The 21,819-nt window shown below is 46.7% G+C and overlaps 1 protein-coding gene across 4 annotated transcripts in view; it reads right to left on the bottom strand.

The window, feature by feature from the left end:
* Positions 1-21,171, bottom strand: part of LOC140471264 (zinc finger protein GLI1-like) — a 255,655-nt gene extending 234,484 nt beyond the window's left edge. For all 4 annotated transcript variants that reach the window (XM_072567227.1, XM_072567229.1, XM_072567226.1 and 1 more), the window contains exon 1: positions 20,596-21,171. In XM_072567227.1, coding sequence (XP_072423328.1) covers positions 20,596-20,696 — 101 coding nt within the window. In that variant the 5' untranslated portion in view covers positions 20,697-21,171. The remainder of the gene's footprint in view (positions 1-20,595) is intronic.
* Positions 21,172-21,819: the final 648 nt, after the last annotated feature.

Here is a 21,819-nt window from a genome sequence, read left to right on the forward strand (position 1 = left end):
TCTCTGGCTGAAGAAGTTTCTCCTGATCTCCATTCTGAAAGGTCTTCCCTTTACTCTAAGGCTGTGCCCTCAGGTCCTAGTTTCAAAGAACATAGAACATAGAACATAGAACATAGAACATAGAACAATACAGCACAGAACAGGCCCTTCGGCCCACGATGTTGTGCCGCACTTCTATCCTAGATTAAGCACCCATCCATGTACCTATCCAAATGCCGCTTAAAGGTCGCCAATGAATCTGACTCTACCACTCCCTCGGGCAGCGCATTCCATGCCCCCACCACTCTCTGGGTAAAGAACCCACCCCTGACATCTCCCCTATACCTTCCACCCTTCACCTTAAATTTATGTCCCCTTGTAACACTCTGTTGTACCCGGGGAAAAAGTTTCTGACTGTCTACTCTATCTATTCCTCTGATCATCTTATAAACCTCTATCAAGTCACCCCTCATCCTTCGCCGTTCCAACGAGAAAAGGCCGAGAACTCTCAACCTATCCTCGTACGACCTACTCTCCATTCCAGGCAACATCCTGGTAAATCTTCTCTGCACCCTCTCCAAAGCTTCCACATCTTTCCTAAAGTGAGGCGACCAGAACTGCACACAGTACTCCAAATGTGGCCTAACCAAAGTCCTGTACAGCTGCAACATCACCTCACGACTCTTGAATTCAATCCCTCTGCTAATGAACGATAATACTCCATAGGCCTTCTTACAAACTCTATCCACCTGAGTGGCAACCTTCAAAGATCTATGTACATAGACCCCAAGATCCCTCTGTTCCTCCACCTGACCAAGAACCCTACCATTAACCCTGTATTCCGCATTCTTATTTGTTCTTCCAAAATGGACAACCTCACACTTGGCAGGGTTGAACTCCATCTGCCACTCCTCAGCCCAGCTCTGCATCATATCTAAGTCCCTCTGCAGCCGACAACAGCCCTCCTCACTGTCCATAACTCCACCTATCTTTGTATCATCTGCAAATTTACTGACCCACCCTTCGACTCCCTCCTCTAAGTCATTAATAAAAATTACAAACAGCAGAGGACCCAGAACTGATCCCTGCGGAACTCCACTTGTAACTGGACTCCATGCTGAATATTTACCATCTACCACCACTCTCTGACTTCGACCGGTTAGCCAGTTTTCTATCCAATTGGCCAAATTTCCCTCTATCCCATGCCTCCTGACTTTCCGCATAAGCCTACCATGGGGAACCTTATCAAATGCCTTACTAAAATCCATGTACACTACATCCACTGCTCTACCCTCATCCACATGCTTGGTCACCTCCTCGAAGAATTCAATAAGACTTGTAAGGCAAGACCTACCCTTCACAAATCCGTGCTGGCTGTCCCTAATCAAGCAGTGTCTTTCCAGATACTCGTAAATCCTATCCCTCAGTACCCTTTCCATTACTTTGCCTACCACAGAAGTAAGACTAACTGGCCTGTAATTCCCGGGGTTATCCCTATTCCCTTTTTTGAACAGGGGCACAACATTCGCTACTCTCCAGTCCCCTGGTACCACCCCAGTTGCCAGTGAAGACGAGAAGATCATTGCCAACGGTACTGCAATTTCCTCTCTTGCTTCCCACATAATCCTAGGATATATCCCGTCAGGCCCGGGGGACTTGTCTATCCTCAAGTTGTTCAAAATGTCCAACACATCTTCCTTCCTAACAGGTATCTCTTCTAGCTTATCAGTCCGTTTCACACTCTCCTCTTCAACAATACGGTCCCTCTCGTTCGTAAATACCGAAGACAAGTACTTGTTCAAGACCTCTCCTATCTCTTCCGACTCAATACACAGTCTCCCACCACTGTCCTTGATCGGACCTACCCTCGTTCTCGTCATTCTCAGGTTTCTCACATACGCATAGAATGCCTTGGGGTTATCCTTGATCCTATCCGCCAAGGATTTTTCATGCCCTCTCTTAGCTCTCCTAATCCCTTTCTTCAGGTCCCTTCTGGCTATCCTGTATCCCTCCACTGCTCTGTCTGAACCTTGTTTCCTCAACCTTATGTAAGCCTCCTTCTTCCTCTTTACTAGACATTCAACCTCCCTCGTCAACCAAGGCTCCCTCACACGACCATTTCTTTCCTGCCTGATCGGTACATACATATCAAGGACACGTCGTATCTGCTCCTTGAAAAAGTCCCACATTTCCACCACATCCTTCCCTGACAGCCTATGCTCCCAACGTATGCTCCTCAAATCCTGTCTTACAGCATCGTAATTTCCCTTCCCCCAATTGTAAAAACTTCCTTGTTGTGCGCACCTATCTCTCTCCATAACCAAGGTGAAAGTCACAGAATTGTGGTCGCCATCACCAAAATGTTCACCCACTAACAAGCCCACCACTTGTCCCGGTTCATTACCGAGTACCAAATCCAATATGGCCTCCCCTCTGGTTGGACAATCTACATACTGCGTTAGAAAAGCTTCCTGGACACACTGCACAAACACCGCCCCATCCAATCTACTTGATCTAAAGAGCTTCCAATCAATATTTGGGAAGTTGAAGTCGCCCATGACTACGACCCTGTGGCTTCTGCACCTTTCCAAAATCTGTTTCCCAATCTGTTTCTCCACATCTCTGCTGCTATTGGGGGGCCTATAATAAACACCCAACAAGGTGACTGCACCTTTCCTATTTCTGACTTCAGCCCATACTACCTCCAGAGGCAGATCCCCCTCAAACTTCCTTTCTGCAGCCGTTATACCATTTCTAATTAGCAATGTCACCCCCCCTCCTTTTTTACCACCCTCCCTAATCTTACTGAAACATCTGTAACCAGGAACCTCCAACAGCCATTCCTGTCCCTCATCTATCCATGTTTCCGTGATGGCCACAACATCGTAGTCCCAGGTACCGATCCACGCCTTAAGTTCACCCACCTTATTTTTGATACTCCTTGCATTGAAGTATACGCACTTGAGCCCATCTCTGTGTCCGCAAGTAGTCCCTGTCAGTGCTACCTTCTCCACAGCCTCCCTACAGTCTTGGACATCCTGACACACAGCTAGCTTACTTGCTGGACTACAAGTCCGGATCCCATCCCCCTGCCAAATTAGTTTAAACCCCCCCGAAGAGTGCTAGCAAACCTACCCCCCAGGATATTGGTGCCCTTCTGGTTCAGGTGCAACCCGTCCTGTTTATACAGGTCCCACCTTCCCCAGAATGCAGTCCAATTGTCCAAATATCTGAAGCCCTCCCTCCTACACCATCCTTGCAGCCACGTGTTCAACTGCACTCTCTCCCTATTCTTTGCCTCTCTGTCACGTGGCACCGGCAACAACCCAGAGATGACGACTCTGTCTGTCCTAACTTCTCCTACCAATGGGACCATCTTCCCAACATTCACTCTGTCCAGGCCATTTAGTATGTTTCAATTGGATTCCCCCCTCATCCTTCTAAACTCCATCGAATATAAACCCAGAGTCCTCAAACGTTCCTCACATGTTAAGCTTTTCATTCCTGGGACCATTCTTGTGAACCTCCTCTGCTCCAGGGCCAGTCCATCCTTCCTGAGATATGGGGCCCAAAACTGCACTCAATCCTCCCAATGTGGTCTGACCAGAGCCTTATAGAGGTTCAGAAGTACATCCCTGCTTTTGTCTTCAAATCCACTCAAAATAAATGCCATCATTGCATTTACATTCCTAACTACTGACTCAACCTTCAAGTTTACCTTGCAGATCAGATTGAGCCAGAACAGGAAGACGATTCAGCAGCTTTGAGAATACGAGAGCAGCACCAAAAGGAATAAAGAGGACAAACTTGCATTTGCATAGCACCTTTCACTGTCTTTGGCTATTTCAAGGTATTTTGCAACCTATTAAGCACATGTACTTCACCACTGTACTGTAGGCAGCATGGCAAACAATCTGTGCACAGCCAAATGCCAGGAGAAACAATCTGCTCATGACCAGTTTATCTGGTTTCTTTTTAAAAAACCCCGCAGGGGAGAAAGCAGGACCAGGGGACTGGGTTGGATGATCAGCCAGGATCGTGTGGAATGGTGGAAGAGTTCAGAGGACCAAATGACCCGATTCTGTCCTTATTTGCAGGGTTTCTAAACGATTTTGGCTGAGGGACAATGATCAGTTGGCACTCCAACAAGGAAGCTGGGCCCTTGTTACATCCACACCTTAAATTGTTTGCCTTCTTGGTGACATTGTACGCCTGTGATGGTGATCCCACCTTCCCTGCGGCCTTTAGTGAAACCTGAACAGGAAACTGGCCGGCAATAAGGCCTGTGTAAAGGCTCTCATAGCTCGGCGGTAGTGTCCCTATCTCTGAGCCAGGACACCTGGGTTCAAGACCCCACCCCCTTGCACCTTGTGTCATAACTTCTCAAAACATTAGCTAATGACTACACTGATCTCTTTCATTGGCTGAGCAAAGGGAATCACTCGTGATAACTCCCAGTCTAAAGGAGGTGGTCAGGGGACATTGGGTTGCCCCAGACACTCAATCCCTGTGAGGGAGGGAGTGAAAAATAGAGAGGACTTACATTGACTTAGGACGCTTATGACATTGCTACACGGCTCAACAGCACAGAGGCGGGAAGCATGTCTCTCCCTTGACTGCGAGCATTTGACAACTCAGGGTAAAGGGCCAAGAGGAGGGCATTCCTTCACTCAGACAGAAGTGAACCTTTGGGATTCTCAGTTCCAGAAGGTTGCAGATGCTCGGTCATTGAGTGCGTTCAGCATTCATGTCAAAAGGTTTGTAGCCAGTGACATCAAGGGGAACGACGATGCTGTGGGAAGACGCTGTTAAGGTCAAAGGTCAGCCTTAGGCCAGGTGAAATAGCCAATCTCATTCCCCTGCTCACCACCACTGCTCCTGGCTCCTGGCAAACTCTCAATTGTAACCCCCTCCAGCCCCTACACCCCCTCCCTATCCCTGTCACCCCTTCCAGTCTCTACGCCCCCTCCCTATCTCTGTCACTCCCTCCAGCCCCTACACCCCCTCCCTATCTCTGTTACCCCCTCCAGCCCCTACACCCCCTCCCTATCCCTGTCACCCCTTCCAGTCTCTACGCCCCCTCCCTATCTCTGTCACTCCCTCCAGCCCCTACACCCCCTCCCTATCTCTGTCACCCCCTCCAGCCCCTACGCCCCCTCCCTATCTCTGTAACCCCCTCCAGCCCCTACGCCCCCTCCCTATCTCTGTAACCCCCTCCAGCCCCAACACCCCCTCCCTATCTCTGTCACTCCCTCCAGGCCCTACACCCCCTCCCTATCTCTGTAACCCCCTCCAGCCCCTACACCCCCTCCCTATCCCTGTCACCCCTTCCAGTCCCTACGCCCCCTCCCTATCTCTGTCACTCCCTCCAGCCCCTACACCCCCTCCCTATCTCTGTCACCCCCTCCAGCCCCTACACCCCCTCCCTATCTGTCACCCCCTCCAGTCCCTACGCCCCCTCCCTATCTCTGTCACTCCCTCCAGTCCCTACGCCCCCTCCCTATCTCTGTCACTCCCTCCAGTCCCTACACCCCCTCCCTATCTCTGTCACCCCCTCCAGCCCTTACCCATGTAACCTCAAGCCCCTCCCTGTCTCTGTCACCTTCTGAACACCTTCCCAGCACAGCAGACATTGGCAGCGCAGCCATACAGCAGGCAAACCCCTCCCCACCCTCCCGGAACGGTTTGATTTCTTGTGCTCCCATCGGCCATGCAGTATTTTGAACACAGTTGACTGATTGTGTCGAGTTCTCAGTAACTCCTGTCTTTCTGAGGCTCTTGCAGTACGCTCTGTAAGAGGGGAGCACGGGTCTGATGGAAGGAAATGTTCATGGCAGACAGACAGGCAGCTTGATGTGCGAACACTAATCGATGTGCTGAATGCAAAGGAGATGAATCATCTTCAGTACCTCCCTGACAGGTCCCCCACGGTGCTGCTAACAGCATCCACCCAACATCAAGAAATTAAAATCGTGGCAAAGAAACTGTTTCACTACTTTCCCCCAAAGGTGACTTCACCTCAAACTCTCTGACCGAGCAGCAACTCTGTGATCATCCCTCTGATTGCTGTGCCCATTGTCATCCCTCACTGGAGCAGTACAGTGCTGAAGACAAGACTGACTATTCCCAGGGCTGTCTCAAAACATCAAAGTACACCAAAATCCCCCAGCTTCGTTCTCTTTCGACGCAGGTAGACATGTGCATTGGGTTTCTGTGTTTCATGAAACATTACCATTCATCAGAAGCAAACTGATTCCTGTTACAGGTGAGAACTATGAACTTGACTTGTTAAAGCTCTCACCTCCTTTTAAACCACTCCGCCTTGGCCCTCACACACGCAGATACACAAAGACACGGCTGCTACGGATTGGGGGACAGACTGGGAATACCGTTCGCTGCTCCCAGTCCCACAGGGTTTCTGATGGTCAGAATGTCTCAAACATCCTTCTCCAAGGGTTTTCCCTTGTTTTCTGGAGGGTGACTCGTTCTCACTCTGAAAAGGTTAGTCGTGGAAAGTGAAGGCTTACAGTGATTGATTGGCGGGGGGGGGGGGGGGGGGGAAAGAAATCCGGCCCTCATCAAGCTCGAGATGCTCCTTATGACACAGAGTGAAAACCCAGATCCTCCTGTTTCAGACGGCCAATGGCCTCTGACCCAAACATTCACACCCACCAAGTGACCTACAGCACGGAAACAGACCCTTCGGTCCAACCCGTCCATGCCGACCAGATATCCCAACCCAATCTCGTCCCATCTGTCAGCACCCAGCCCATATCCCTCCAAACCCTTCCTATTCATATACCCATCCAAATGCCTTTTAATTGTATCAGCCTCCACCGCTTCCTCTGGCAGCTCATTCCACACATGCACCACCCTCTGCGTGAAAACGTTGTCCCTTATGTCCCTTTTATATCTTTCCCCTCTCACCCTAAACCTATGCCCTCTAGTTCTGGACACCCCCCACCCCAGGGACCTGGGAGCCAATCACATCGTTGTTGGTTGGCATGTGGTTGCCCATTGGCATTGGTAGCTGGTCACTAGCACAGAGACCAATCAGCAACTTGCTGCTGGCCAAACCTGCCTCTACTGGCTCCGAATGGTCTGGAATTAGGCTTCCCCACTGCTTGAGCAAGCAGCTGGACAAAACGCATTTAGAATGAGGGTCAAAGGGTCACACAGCATGAAAATAGTCCCTTCAGTCGAACCAGTCCATGCCAAATATAATCCCAAACTAAACTTGTCCCACCTGCCCAGACTTGGCCCTTATCCCTCCAAACATTTCTTACTCATGTACTAAGCCAAAAGTCTTTTAAATGTTCTAACTGTACCTGCATCCACCACAACATCTGGAAGTTCATTCCACACACGAACCACTCGGTGTAAAAAAAGTTGCCCCTCAGGTCTTTTTTAAATCATTCCCCTCTCACCTTAAAATTATGCCCCAAGTCTTGAAATCCCCACCTGTGGAAAAAGACCAGTGCTATTCACCTTATCTATGCCCCTCATGATTTTATAAACCTCTATAATCATCTAGAGAGGAATAATTTAATTAGGGATAGTCAACACGGTTTTGTGAAGGGTAGGTTGTGCCTCACAAACCTTATTGAGTTCTTTGAGATGCTGACCAAACAGGTGGATGAGGGTAAAGTGGTTGATGTGGTGTATATGGATTTCAGTAAGGCGTTTGATAAGGGTCCCCACAGTAGGCTATTGCACAAAATACGGAGACATGGGATTGAGGGTGATTTAGTGGTTTGGATCAGAAATTAGCCAACTAGAAGGAAGACAGAAGGTGGTGGTTGCTGGGAAATGCTCATCCTGGAGTTCAGTTACTAGTGAGGGACCGCAAGGATCTGTTTTGGGGCCACTGCTGTTTCTCATTTTCATAAATGACCTGGATGAGGGTGTAGAAGGATGGGTTAGTAAATTTGTGAATGACACTAAGGTCGGTGGAGTTGTGGACAGTACGGAAGGATGTTGCAGGTTAGAGGGACATAGATAAGCTGCAGACCTGGGCTGAGTTGTTGGCAAATGGAGCTTAATGCGGAAAAGTGTGAGGTGATTCACTTTGGAAGGAACAACAGGAATAAAGAGTGCTGGGCTAATGGTAAGATTCTTGGTTGTGTGGATGAGCAGAGAGATCTCGGTGTCTGTGTACATAAATCCCTGAAAGTTGCCACCCAGGATTGTTAAGAAGGCATACGGTGTGTTAGCTTTTATTGGTCGAGGGATTGAGTTTCAGGGCCATGAGGTCATACTGCAGCTGTACAAAACTCTGGTGTAACCACACTTGTAATATTGCGTACAGTTCTGGTCGCCGCATTATCGGAAGAAGGTGGAAGCTTTGGAAAGGGTTCAGAGGAGATTTATCAGGATGTTGCCTGATATGGAGGGAAGGGCTTATGAGGAAAGGCTGAGGGACTTAAGGCTGTTTTTGTTAGAGAGGAGGTTGAGAGGTGACTTAAATTGAGACATATAAGATAATCAGAGGGTGGATAGTGAGGGTGGTGATGGCCAGCACAAGGGGACATAGCTTTAAATTAAGGGGTGATAGATATAAGACAGATGCCAGGGGTAGTTTCAAGTTAAACTCTATCTGCCACTCCATATTAACCCAATTGATCAAGATCTCTTTGTAGTTTTAGATAACTTTCTTCACTGTCCACTATACCCACCTAGACTGCTTTTCAAATGTTCAGACATCCTTCAACAATCAACAGTTCTTTTTCCATTTTAGTCCACAAACAAAACTACTGAAAAATAAAAAGATGTGGTCTTTACAATAGTATCCAATCTGGAATACCGAGAGTTAAGATTCTCATCTTGGTGTTTAAACCTCTCCATGGCATCACACTTCCCTATATCTGGGATCTCCTCCAGTCAAACAAGCCTACTTTCCTCGAACTCTGGTCTCTTGTGTATTGGTAGAAATGGCAAAAATGTGTCCCACAGCTCGCAAGCTGGGTGGGGATGGGTAAGTGGCAGGCAATGTACCACTGCCACAGCATCCAATTTTTATGCCACCTCCTCATCCCTCCCTTCTCTGCCCATCTGCCATCACATCCCCATTGAGTCAAATGACTCCAGCCAGACTGTCTGCTTGCTTTTGAATGTGTGTGGGGGCACGGGTGAGGGTTGACCAATGGTGAGTGAAATAACTTCACAGAGGCTGTTATACCATCTCGAAGTCATCTTTTATTTACACATGAACAACTCTTGACTTTACAGCCAGCTCTCAGAGTGGCAGCATCCCTGACACTCTTGTTTATATCTGTCAGCCAGGGCTCCCTGATTGGACCAGATTAACAGCCCCAATCAGGGAACTCAGATTCTATGATGCCCATCTGGCTGACCTTGTTCCAATCACCACAGTAGGGCAGTTAGAAAATGGACGTCTATATGCCAAACTAGAATGAACAGTTAGGTGCCTGTCACTTTAAATCAAGACCCAAAGCCTATTTCAGTTAGGCCTCAGGTCAGCTTTGTGTCACTGACATTGGCTGGAAGTTTAATTTCTCGACAACTCTTCACAGCTGAGCCAATTAGGACATCCTTTTTTAAAAACAACAAAAAAAAACCTACCCATAAAACGTTCATCTCTTCAGCACAGATTCAGTTCAGGTCAAAGTTCGAAGGCTTGTCAGGGATTTGTATTGACGGCCTTAAACAGGCTGCTCTGCCCTACTCCTGCTCTGCTGCATCTGGTCTTCAACTTCCACTGGCACCTTCTTCAGCTGTCAGGAAGCAATCTCCACCACCTCGACTTTCAGCCCCCACCCCCGTCCCAACCCGCAATTTCTCTCAATTCCGACAGATTCCTAGTCTTTCAGAGCCTCTCACTCGCTTCCTCTCAGTTCTCATTGAGAAGTGTGCAGTTGCTGATGCCATTAAAGGGACTTCGCTGTTGAAAATGGGCTTCACGCCAGGTACACAAACAGCGTGGGTGCTGAGAATGAAGAGGGAAGATATCAGGAGACAGACCAGTGGGTCCAACCACTGCTACCTTTTAATACTGGACTCCTGCTGAGCCCTTGCCATGCTGCCTCATCGGACTGGAGCCTCCCGGAACTGGGGCAGTCTTCAGGGCTGTCCCAGCCTGAGAACTCCCTTTATAGCACCACCTCACCCCCAGCACTCCACAGTAAATTCACAGCAGGAACCTCCCCAAAGGAATCAACTCGTTTCCAGCCTCAAGGTGATGTCCTTAACACTGGCACTGGGCAGGCAACACAGCTTTCAGGACTGTCACCACCAGCTGCAGAGAACAATACCTATCCTCCTAACTGTCCTGCCTCCCAATAAAACCAGGATCCTTTCAACTCTTCCCCACCAACGGAACAGTTGCACAGGCTGAGGTTGAGAGCCCTCCATTGCTATTGCCCACATCCTTCATACACGCCCCACTTGCAGTCACACCCTCCTGGCAGCATGGTGGCTCAGTGGTTAGCACTGCTGCTTCACAGTGCCAGGGACCCAGGTTCGATTCCAGCCTGTGTGTGGAGTTTGCACATTCTCCCCATGTCTGCGTGGATTTCCTCCGGGTGCTCCGGTTTCCTCCCACAGTCCAAAGATATGCAGGTCAGGGTGGATTGGCAATGCTAAATTACCCATAGTGTTAGGTGCATTAGTCAGAGGGAAACAGGTCTGGGTGGGTTATTCTTTGGAGGGTCGGTGTGGGCTTGTTGGGCTGAAGGGCCTGTTTCCACACTGTAGGGAATCGAATCTAATTTAATCCTGGACCTGAGCACGGACCAATTCAGAAGGAGCTAGCCGAGATAGTGCGACTATCTGTGGGGACAAAGTGTCCAGATAGCTTTCCCCTCTCTCATGTGTCACAGGGTCGGAAGCTCAGACCCCTGCTCGTCAGCTTAGAGAAGAACTTCCTGCAGCCTCAGACGCTTCCTGCAGATGTGGATGCTGTGGTTCACACCGGTGTCCAACATTTAGAATACCCAGGGGCCCATGACCACGACTAGAAGGACGAGGGCAGCAGATACATGGGAACACCAACACCTACAAGTTCCATGCCAAGCCCCTCACCATCCTGACTTGGAAAGAAATCACGGAGTCAAACCCCTGGAATTCCCTCCCTCAGGGCATTGTGGGTCTACCTCCAGCACACAGACTGCAGCGGTTCACCACCACCTTTGCAAGGGGGAGCTAGGGACGGGGCAATAAATGCTGGCCTATGAAGGAATGAAAACAAAGTCCACTGACAATATGATAGTGTGACATGGTACATCTTTACTCTCAGACAGTCAGGTATCTGCTTCACACGGTATGAATTCGCAGGTGGTACCTTTCACAGGAAGTCAATTGTAGCCTTCCAAAAGGCGGCTGTTAAATACTCATTGAATGATGAATTAATTCATGAAGATATCCGTTGGGACATCTCTCCATATTGGGTTATGGGGTTCCTCAAAATAGGTTTTACCTGCAAAGAATTAAGTGATCCTCAAAGATCTACCATCGCAAAAGATTTCTCGAATTCGCTGGATTTCTTTCATGTTCCACTGTGCGCTACAGCCACTGAAGAACTCTTGGTATCCTCACTGTTGGAATGTAGGGAAGGAAGTGGCCAATTTGCCACACAGCAAGCTCCCACACACAAGAATGAATTCCTGGAGGGAATGGTCTCAGGGTGATCTTGCTTGCGGGTGAACTATTGGCCAGTCACCTGCTCTTTTTCCCATCGCAACATCAGAGCTTTCCCCTGCAGCTGAGAGGACAGCCAGGTCTCCTACTTTGTCTTCTGATCCAAAAACCAGCTTCCCTGCCTGTGCAGCATTCCCTCAGTACCGCACTGGAATCCCAGCCTAGATTTTGTACTCAGTTTTGTTTTTGAAGTGTGAGTTGAACCTGTGACTTCCTGACTCAATGAGATCATGGCTGATCTGTGGCCTCACTCCATAGACCTGCCTTTGGCCCATATTCCTTAATATCTTTGCTTAATTGCTGAACGGACTCCCTAACTTCAAATAATGCTGATCTTGCCTAGCGCACGCCCTGTGTGACACAACCTGTATGTCTCTGTTTCAGTATTTTTGTCACCCTATGATCGGTCTATCCCTGCTTACCATGATCTGCCTGTACTGCTCATAAACAAAGCTTTTCACTGTACTCAGGTACATGTGACAATAAAGCAATCAAATATCAAAACATTTATCAATCTCAGATTTAAATTTTTAACAATTGATCCAGCATCCACTGCTGTTTGTGAAAGAGTGTTCCAAACTTCTTCCACCCTTTGTAAGTAAAAGTGCGTCCTAACATCGCTCCTGAATAGGTTGGCCTTAATTTTTCAACTATGCCACTAGTTCTAGAATCCTCAACCAATGGAAATAGTTTATGTACCCGGAGTTTTCCTGTTAATATCTTGAAGGAGTTCAATCAGATCACCTCTGAACCTTCTAAGTTACAGAGAAAACAAACCGAATTTGTGTAATCTCTCCTCATAATGTATCCACTGAAGTCCAGGGTATCATCTTGTAAACCTGCAATGTACTCCCTCCAAGGTCAATATGTCCTTCCCTAAGGTGTGGTGCCCAGATCTGCTGTCAGTACTCCAAGAGGGGTCTAACCAGGGTTTTGTACAACTGCATTTAACTTCTGCATCCCGTACTCCAGTCCTCTCGCTATAGAATCTGGCACTTAGAGTCAGAGGTGTACAGCACGGAAATAGACCCTTCGGTCCAACCCGTCCATGCTGACCAGATATCCCAACCCAATCTATTCCCACCTGCCAGCACCCAGCCCATATCCCTCCAAACCCTTCCTATTCATATACCCACCCAGATGCCTTTTAAATGTTGCAATTGTACCACTTCCTCTGGCAGCTCATTCCATACACGTACCACCCTCTGTGTGAAAAAGTTGTCCCTTAGATCTCTTTTATACCTTTCCCCTCTCACCCTAAACCTATGCCCTCTAGTTCTGGACTCCCCCACCCCAGGGAAAAGACTTTGCCTATTTACCCTATCCATGCCCCTCATCATTTTGTAAACCTCTTATAAAGTCACCCCTCAGCCTCTGATGATCCAAAGAAAACAGCCCCAGCCTGTTCAGCCTCTCCCTAGAGCTCAAATCCTCCAATCCTGGCAACATCCTCGTAAATCCTTTTTGAACCCTTTCAAGTTTCACAACATCTTTCCGATAGGAAGGAGACCACAATTGCATGCAATATTCCAACAGTGGCCTAACCAATGTCTTGTACAGCCTCAACATGATCTCCCAACTCCTGTACTCAATACTCTGACCAATAAAGGAAAGCATACCAAACACCACCTTCAATATCCTATCTACCTGCGACTCCACTTTCAAGGAGCTATGAACCTGCACTCCAAGGTCTCTTTGTTCAGCAACACTCCCTAGGACCTTATCATTAAGTGTATAAGTCCTGCTAAGATTTGCTTTCTCAAAATGCAGCACCTCGCATTTATCTGAATTAAACTTCATCTGCCACTTCTCAGCCCATTGGCCCATCTGGTCCAGATCCTGTTGTAAATCTGAGGTAACCCTCTTCGCTGTCCACTACACCTCCAATTTTGGTGTCATCTGCAAACTTATTAACTGTACCTCTTATGCTCGCATCCAAATCATTTATGTAAATGACAAACAGTAGAGGGCCCAGCACCGATCCTTGTGGCACTCCACTGGTCACAGGCCTCCAGTCTGAAAAACAACCCTCCACCACCACCCTCTGTCTTCTACCTTTGAGCCAGTTCTGTATCCAAATGGCTAGTTCTCCCTGAATTCCATGAGATCTAACCTTGCTAACCAGTCTCCCATGATTGTTGAACACCTTACTGAAGTCCATATAGATCACATCTCCTTTTCTAAGGATCAACTATAGGTTTATTAAACCCAGCCTTATGGAACCTCAAAGGCAATCACAACCATTTACGAATGATCTCGTCTGGAACACCTTTCCCTCAAAAACTGGGGAGAGTCGAATTGAAACTTTCAAGACTGATATTGGTAGGTTTTCATAAGGTAATGGTCTTTAGGGTAACAGAACCAAGGTGAGTTGGTTGTAGAGTTCAGATGCAGATTAGTCCCGAAAGGCCTCTTCCGGTGCTGAGGAAATGTGTGAGGATATAATAAACGGCTCAGAGCTGCACTGCACCTGAGCTGCCAACATGCTGGCTGCTGCATTTTGCAAACAGTTCCTCCTGTAACCTTTGCTGCAAATTTGCCACTGGAAGCTCAGGGAGGGCAACGGCCTGTCTAACTTCCAGCCTGGCTGACTGTGTGCAATTCAGGAATCCACACTAGAGGAAAGATGTGATAGCAGTGGAGAGGGTGCATAGGAGATTTACCAGGGTGTGGCCTGGTCTGGAGGGTTTCAATGATGAAGAGAGATCGGACAGACCAGGGTTGTTTTCCTTCGAGCAGAGGAGATTGAGGAGGGGACAGAATTGAGATACATACAAGGATGAGGGGCAAGGATAGGGTGGACAGTAAGAAACCCTTCCCCTTGACGGAGGAATCAATGACAGGGGGCATACATTGAAGGTAAAGGGCAGAAGGTTCACAGGGAATGTGTGGTAAAGCTTTTTCACCCAGAGGGTGCTGGGAATCTGGCACTCACTGTCTGGAAAGGGTGGGAGAGGCAGAAACCCCTCAGAACATTGAAGTCATATTTAGATGCACACTTGGTGCATAGCCTTGTGTGCCTTGACATCACCAAGTGTTGGAAAATGGGGTTAGAATAGGTAGGTGGCCGTTTGGATCAGTGTGGATGCAATAGGCTGAACGGCCTTTTTCTGTGCTCTCGATCTCGATGACTCTATGATTCTGTGATTGGTTGAAAAGACCAAACGTGTTTCGGGAAATATGCAGATCTCCAAGATAGGCAGGAAAACAAGTTGTGCGATTCTGCAACAGCACATGGATATGTTCAGTGAGTGGGCAAAACAACTGGCACATGGCGTATAAACTGAACTTGTCCATTTTGCATCAAGAATAAAAAAGCAGCATATTGTTTCAAGGGGGAGTGTTGGAGGACTCGGAGGTACAGAGGGATCTGGGTGTCCTGGAACTTCAATTATATCAGATTAGTCCGCAGGTTAGGAAAGGAAATACTGGGTCACTGTATATTGCGAGGGAACAGAATGTAAAAAGAGAAATGTTTTACTGCAGCTGTAAGGGGCATTAATTTCTGTGTATAACTTGGTCTACTTATTTGAAAAAAGCATATTAAGCTATCAGAGGAAGTGGTAGAGGTGAGTACAATTACAATATTTAAAAGACATTTGGACAGGTACACACGGAAAGGAAAGGTCTCGAGAGATATGGGCCAAACACAGTCAAATGGGACGAGTTCAGTTCAGGGAACCTGGTCGGCATGGACGAGATGGGCCGAAGGGCCTGTTTCTGTGCTGTATGACTCGATAACCCTATTTTGTTAGAAGCAGTTCAGAGAAGGTTCATCAACTCACTCCTGGGATGAAGAGGTTTTCTCATGAGAAAGGGTTTAACAAGTCGGGCATGTATACATCGGAGTCAAGAAGATTGAGGGATGATCATGTTGAAACATGCAAGACCCTGAGGGAACATGGCATGGTGGATGCTGAATGTCTCCCCTTGTGGGGCAGACTAGAATGAGAGAACACAGTTTAAAACTGAGAGGTCTCCCTTTTAAGACAAGGGAAAATATTTCTAGAACACAGAACATTACAGCGCAGTACAGGCCTTTTGGCCTGTGATGTTGCGCCGACCTGTGAAACCAACATGAACCCTATCTATCCTCCACTATTCCATTTTCATCCATATGTTTATCCAATGACCTTTTAAATGCCCTTAAAGTTGGCGAGTCTACTACTGTTGCAGGTAGGGCATTCCACGCCTCGACTACTCTCTGAGTAAAGAAACGACCTCTGACATCTGTCCTATATCTATCACCCCTCAATTTAAAGCTATGTCCCCTCGTGCTAGCCATCACCATTTGAGGAAAAAGGCTCTCACTGTCCACCCTATCATATCCTCTGATTATCTTATATGTCTCTATTAAGTCACCTCTCAACCTCCTTCTCTCCAACAAAAACAGCCTCAAGTCCCTCAGCCTTTCCTCATAAGCCCTTCCCTCCCGACCAGGCAACATCCGAGTAAATCTCCTCTGAACCCTTTCCAAAGCTTCCACATCCTTCCTTCCACGGTGACCAGAACTGTACAATACTCCAAGTGTGGCTACACCAGAGTTTTGTACAGCTGCAACATGACCTTGTGGCTCCGAAACCCAATCCCTCTACCAATAAAAGCTAACACACCATATGCCTTCTTAACAACCCTGTCAACCTGGGTGGCAACGTTCAGGGATCTGTGTACCTGGACACCGAGATCTCTCTGCTCATCTCCACTACCAAGAACCTTACCATTAACCCAGTATCCTATTCCCATTGCTCCTTCCAGAGTGAATCACCTCACACCTTTCCGCATTAAACTCTACTTGCCACCTCTCAGCCCAGCTCTGCAGCTTATCCACGTGCCTCTGCAACCCACAACATCCTTCACCACGATCCACAGGCCCACCGACCTTCGTGTCATCTGCAAATTTACTAACTTTCTGAGGCACGCCCTAGACTTCACAAAACCGTGTTGACGATCCCCAATCAACTTATTCCTCGAGATGATTATAATTAGATGATTGTGGGGTGAATTTGGACTTGCAGAGTCACATTGGACTTTGCTCAAAAACTGCATGCATTCATGTACAACTCTGTGATCTCACTTTTCAGATTAGAATCAATCTAAACATCATGGCACAGACAGAGAACACAGGGGGCTAACACCTTCAACATATTGTCTAGCTATCACCATTGTTAACAGCTAACCGGAGAATGCAACTTTTAAAAAAAGATTTTGTGATTTACACATGAAAGAAGTGAAACTATCACTGTATTCTAACAGATGAAAGACTCAACAGACAATCAAGGTATTATTCAATGTATAATTTCAGTTACATCACACTGTAAACTTTTGCTTTAAATTCTGTGTCTTACAATTGTGTACTCCACAACCACCTGATGAAGGAGCGACACTCCGAAAGCTAGTGCTTCCAATTAAACCTGTTGGACTATAACCTGGTGTTGTGTGATTTTTAACTTTGTACACCCCAGTCCAACACTGGCATCTCCAAATCATGATAAATCCTCTCTCTTATAATGTTTTCCAATACTTTACCCATAACTGAAGTAAGGCTCACTGCTCTATATATGCCAGAGTTGTCTCTACTCCCCTCCTTGAACAAGGGAACAACATTTGCTATCCTCCAGTCTTCTGGCACTATTCCTGTAAACAACCCTTCTCTCAGAGGGTTGTTAGCCTGTGGAATTCCCTTCCCCAGAAAACAGGGGAGGCGGGGTCACTGCATATATTAAAGGCTGAGTTAGAGAGATTTTAGGTGGACATTGGAGGTGAGGATTTTGGAGACACACAGGGAAATGGAGCTGTGACACAATCAGTTCAGCCACAACCTTATCGAATGGAGGTGTGGGCTCAAAATGTCCTCCTTCTGTTTCAAAGCCCTAAGCTGCTCGATCATCAAGGAAAGGATGCAAACATTCAGCTTAAATATTTGCAGCTCTTCTGATGTTTAAATAGGTTCCCCTCTGAAATCGGAAGTACCATTTGCAGGAAATTTTGAAAAGCATTGAATTCTCCGTTAATATACATTTTATCCTGTTCCTCGTTTCTGGAGAAAACTGGTGATCCGTTACGGAGGCTGTTCAAACGGGCTCACAGAAAACTTCACACCCAGTGACCCATCCCACACACACTCGTACCAATGTCTTGTGTTGCCAGCTCTCAACTTGGGAGGGAAATGGTGGCTTAGATCTCTGAAGTAATTATATTCAAATTAAAATACAGCCTGTGAGTGAGTCAGTCACATTTACCTCATTCATTTAACCCACTGGTTGCATTAACTTAATCGCTGCACATTATCAGGTAAGCAATGACTTCCCATTAGGCAAATAATAGGCAATGTCTGCCCTTTGCTTTTGAAGGAGAAGCAGATAGAGTCATACAGTTATAGACTGTATAGATGTATAGCACAAAAACAGACCCTTCGGTCCAACCCGTCCATGCCGACCAGATATCCCAATCCAATCTAGTCCCACCTGCCAGCACCCGGCCCATATCCCTCCAAACCCTTCCATTCATATACCCGTCCAGATGCCTCTTCAATGTTACAATTGTACCAGCCTCCGGCACTTCCTCTGGCAGCTCATTCCATACACGTACCACCCTCTGTGTGAAAAATTGCTCCTTAGGTCTCTTTTATATCTTTCCCCTCTCACCCTAAACCTATGTCCCTCTAGTTCTGGACTCCCCCACCCCAGGGAAAAGACTTTGTCTATTTATCCTATCCATGCCCCTCATGATTTTATAAACCTCTATAAGGTCACCCCTCAGCCTCCGACGCTCCAGGGAAAACAGCCCCAGCCTGTTCAGCCTCTCCCGATAGCTCAGATCCTCCAACCCTGGCAACATCCTTGTAAATCTTTTCTGAACCCTTTCAAGTTTCACAACAGCTTTCTGATAGGAAGGAGACCAGAACTGCACGCAATATTCCAACAGTGGCCTAACCAATGTCCTGTACAGCCGCAACATGACCTCCCAACTCCTGTACTCAATACTCTGACCAATAAAGGAAAGCATACCAAACGCCGCCTTCACTATCCTATCTACCTGCGACTCCACTTTCAAGGAGCTATGAACCTGCACTCCAAGTTCTCTTTGTTCAGCAACACTCCCTAGGACCTTACCATTAAGTGTATAAGTCCTGCTAAGATTTGCTTTCTCAAAATGCAGCACCTCACATTTATCTGAATTAAACTCCATCTGCCACTTCTCAGCCCATTGGCTCATCTGGTCAAGATCCTGTTGTAACCTGAGGTATTATTTGTTTTAAATGTTAAATTTATGCTGATTTTTCCTTCCTTCATAGGATGTGTACGTTCACAGTGAGACCAGCATCTATTTCTCATCCGTAATTGCCCAGAGGGGCAGTTAGGAGTTAACCATGTTGCTCTGAGTCTGGAGTCTCATGTAGGCCAGACGAGGTAAGGATAGCAAACTTCTTTCCCTGAAGGACATTAGTGAACCAGGTGGGTTTTTAACAGCAATCAACAATAGTGTCATAATCATCATAAGGCTCTTAATTTCAGATTTTTAAAAAATATTGAAATTCAACTTAGGGGCAGCATGTTAGCTCAGTGGTTAGCACTGCTGCCTCACAGTGCCATGGACCCGGGTTTGATTCCAGCCTCAGGCGACTGTCTATGTCAAATATGAACATTCTCCCCGTGTCTGCGTGGGTTTTCTCCAGGTGCTCCAGTTTCCTCCCACAGTCCAAAGATGTTCAGGTTAGGGTAGATTGTCCATGCTAAATTGTCCCGTAATGTCCGGGGACGTGTAGGCTAGGTGGATTAGCCATAGGAAATGCAGGGTTATGGGGCTAGGGCAGGGAGGTGGGTCTGGGTGGGAATGCTCTTTGGAGAGTCTGTGGACTTGCAGGGCCGAATGGCCTGCTTCCACACTGTTGAGAATCTATGAAATTCCATGGCAAGATTCAAACCCCAGATCATTACCTGGATTAGTAGTCTAGTTTAATAACACAATTCCATCGACTGCCCATTTTGGCCTGCCCCAACACACCCTGCAGCCAAAAGAGGAGCCAAAGCAAGATACAGGGAAGGGAATGATGGAGTCAGTGGGGATCACCAATACAGTAATTGGGGCAACAACAAAATCAGTTAAGAGAAGCTTCCAATAATTGAGAAAACGTGCAAAGGGAAACAAAGGAAAGTTCCTTGGAGAATCTTCAAGTGTGATCTTATACGTAGAGAGGGTTTGAGAGGAGAGAGAGAGAGAGAGAGGGAGAGACACACAGGGACAGGGACAGGGCACAGATAATTGGAGCCACTAAATGAGAGTGAGGGTACAGCAGCAGAATTCAACAATGCCAATACTTTGTTGAAGTTGCCTCTCCCTCATTGCCATATCTTCAGTCATCATACTCTGGGTATATTTCATTCAGTTGGAACTTTTACCTCAAATGTATTGAAAAGTAACAATCTCTGAAGAACACCTCTGTCAGCAAGTGCCATTTTGACCTACTCCCGTCGAATCTTTCTCTCTCCCCCCCATTCCCCCACCTTTGCCTTGAAATTATTAAGCCATTCCTCCTCCCTCTTTATTTCCCCTCTTCGCAAAGTTGAATTTGGACCTTTTCTTATCACCTGCAAATTTTTCCAAAGCAATCTGAACTCGTTCACTGACGTGTTAAACTCTGAAGCGATTGGTAGCAAGAGAGATGTTTGCTGTTCGAAATTACCATTAATAAAAGTTTCAGCCGCACTCAGAATAACAGTGGGGCTAAAATTAAAAAAAATGTTTTGTCCGATTGCTTAAACAACATTTCAGGCGCGAATAAACAAGCCTTTGGAGAGATGCACAGAATGTTGCAAAATAATTTCTGTGTTTCCATGAAGCAAGCCCAGGAATTTCCCTCAAAAATAATAAATAAATAAAAATTTGTACTGGTTCCACAATCTCAGACGAGAGTAACAGAAAAGCCACAGAGAGAGAGAAAAAAGCAAAATTTTCAAATACCTGATCAAACCTCTGGGAAGAAAACTCTGAGGAGTGGGGTCGGTGACAGGAATCTGGTCTGAAAGCCTGAATTCTCTCCCAAATGTGACCCTCAGAAACATGGAACGAAAGCAGTCATAAACAATCTCTCAATGACAACACAAGAGGAATCCACTCAAAATTGGAAGACAAAAAAAATCTCAACGTGAAGTCTTTTTTTCTTCCCCCCCCCCCCGCCGCTCTCTGTTCTAACAAATCCAGCGTTGGAAAATTAAAGTTTCTTCTGCCAAAGTCGAGGCACATTAAGGGTCCTCAGCGATCATTAAACCCTGATGTTATAAATATTCCTTCTCAATCTCTTGGACCACCCTGGTGTCGGAAGTTAAAGGGCTTGATTTTCTTATTTATCCCTTAAGGTTTCTTCTCTTTTTAAACGTTCAGTTTGTTTCCTCTTTGTCCTCCCTTTCTTTTTTTTTAAACGTCTCGGAAACTAAACTTGTAGAATTATATTTAGGTATTTTAAAAGCATCAGAAAGTTTTGCAACTGTTTGAAAGTAATTTGGCTTTCTGATTGAAGTCGAAACTCCATCTGTGGTCTCATCCCTATGGCTGTGATAGAGAGCCCTAGAGAGAGTCGCCGTTCTCTACATGCCCAGGGTCACTCCCAAAATATGGACTGGAGTCATCCGCAGGAATCCTCAGCAACATTATCCCTGCTTACAAAGCCTTCTGAGAATCACCAGCTCAATCACTGACCTTTGCTGCTAATGTACAGTTACAAAAACACTTGGACTAAACTTATTCATACTTCATCTCATGCAACACCCCTCAAAGCTGTCCTCGCTCCCCGCCCCCAGTTTCTTTTCAAACCTCATCTCACTCAATGCCTGTTCAGAATGACACATGTTGGACCTTAAACACACCAACAACGAACAAGATTAGGCCACTTGGCCCTTCGAGCCCACTCCACCATTTAATAAGATGGTGATGTTAACCTCAATTCTACACCGATGATAATGTTTCAGTCCGTTGGGAATCAAGAATCTATCGACATCTCCCTTTAAAATACTTAAAGCATCCACTGCCTTTGAAGGAAGAAAATTCCAGAGACTCACAAGCCTTTGAAAGAAAACATGTTTCCTCATCGCTGTTGTACATGGGCATTCCCTTAAACATTAACTCTGCTTTTCTTTCTGCAGATAATGAGCTTTTCTAGCACTTTCTGTTTTTATTTCCGATCCCTAT

The sequence above is a fragment of the Chiloscyllium punctatum genome, chromosome X (genome assembly GCF_047496795.1).
Source record: "Chiloscyllium punctatum isolate Juve2018m chromosome X, sChiPun1.3, whole genome shotgun sequence".
NCBI classification, from domain to species: Eukaryota; Metazoa; Chordata; class Chondrichthyes; order Orectolobiformes; family Hemiscylliidae; genus Chiloscyllium; species Chiloscyllium punctatum.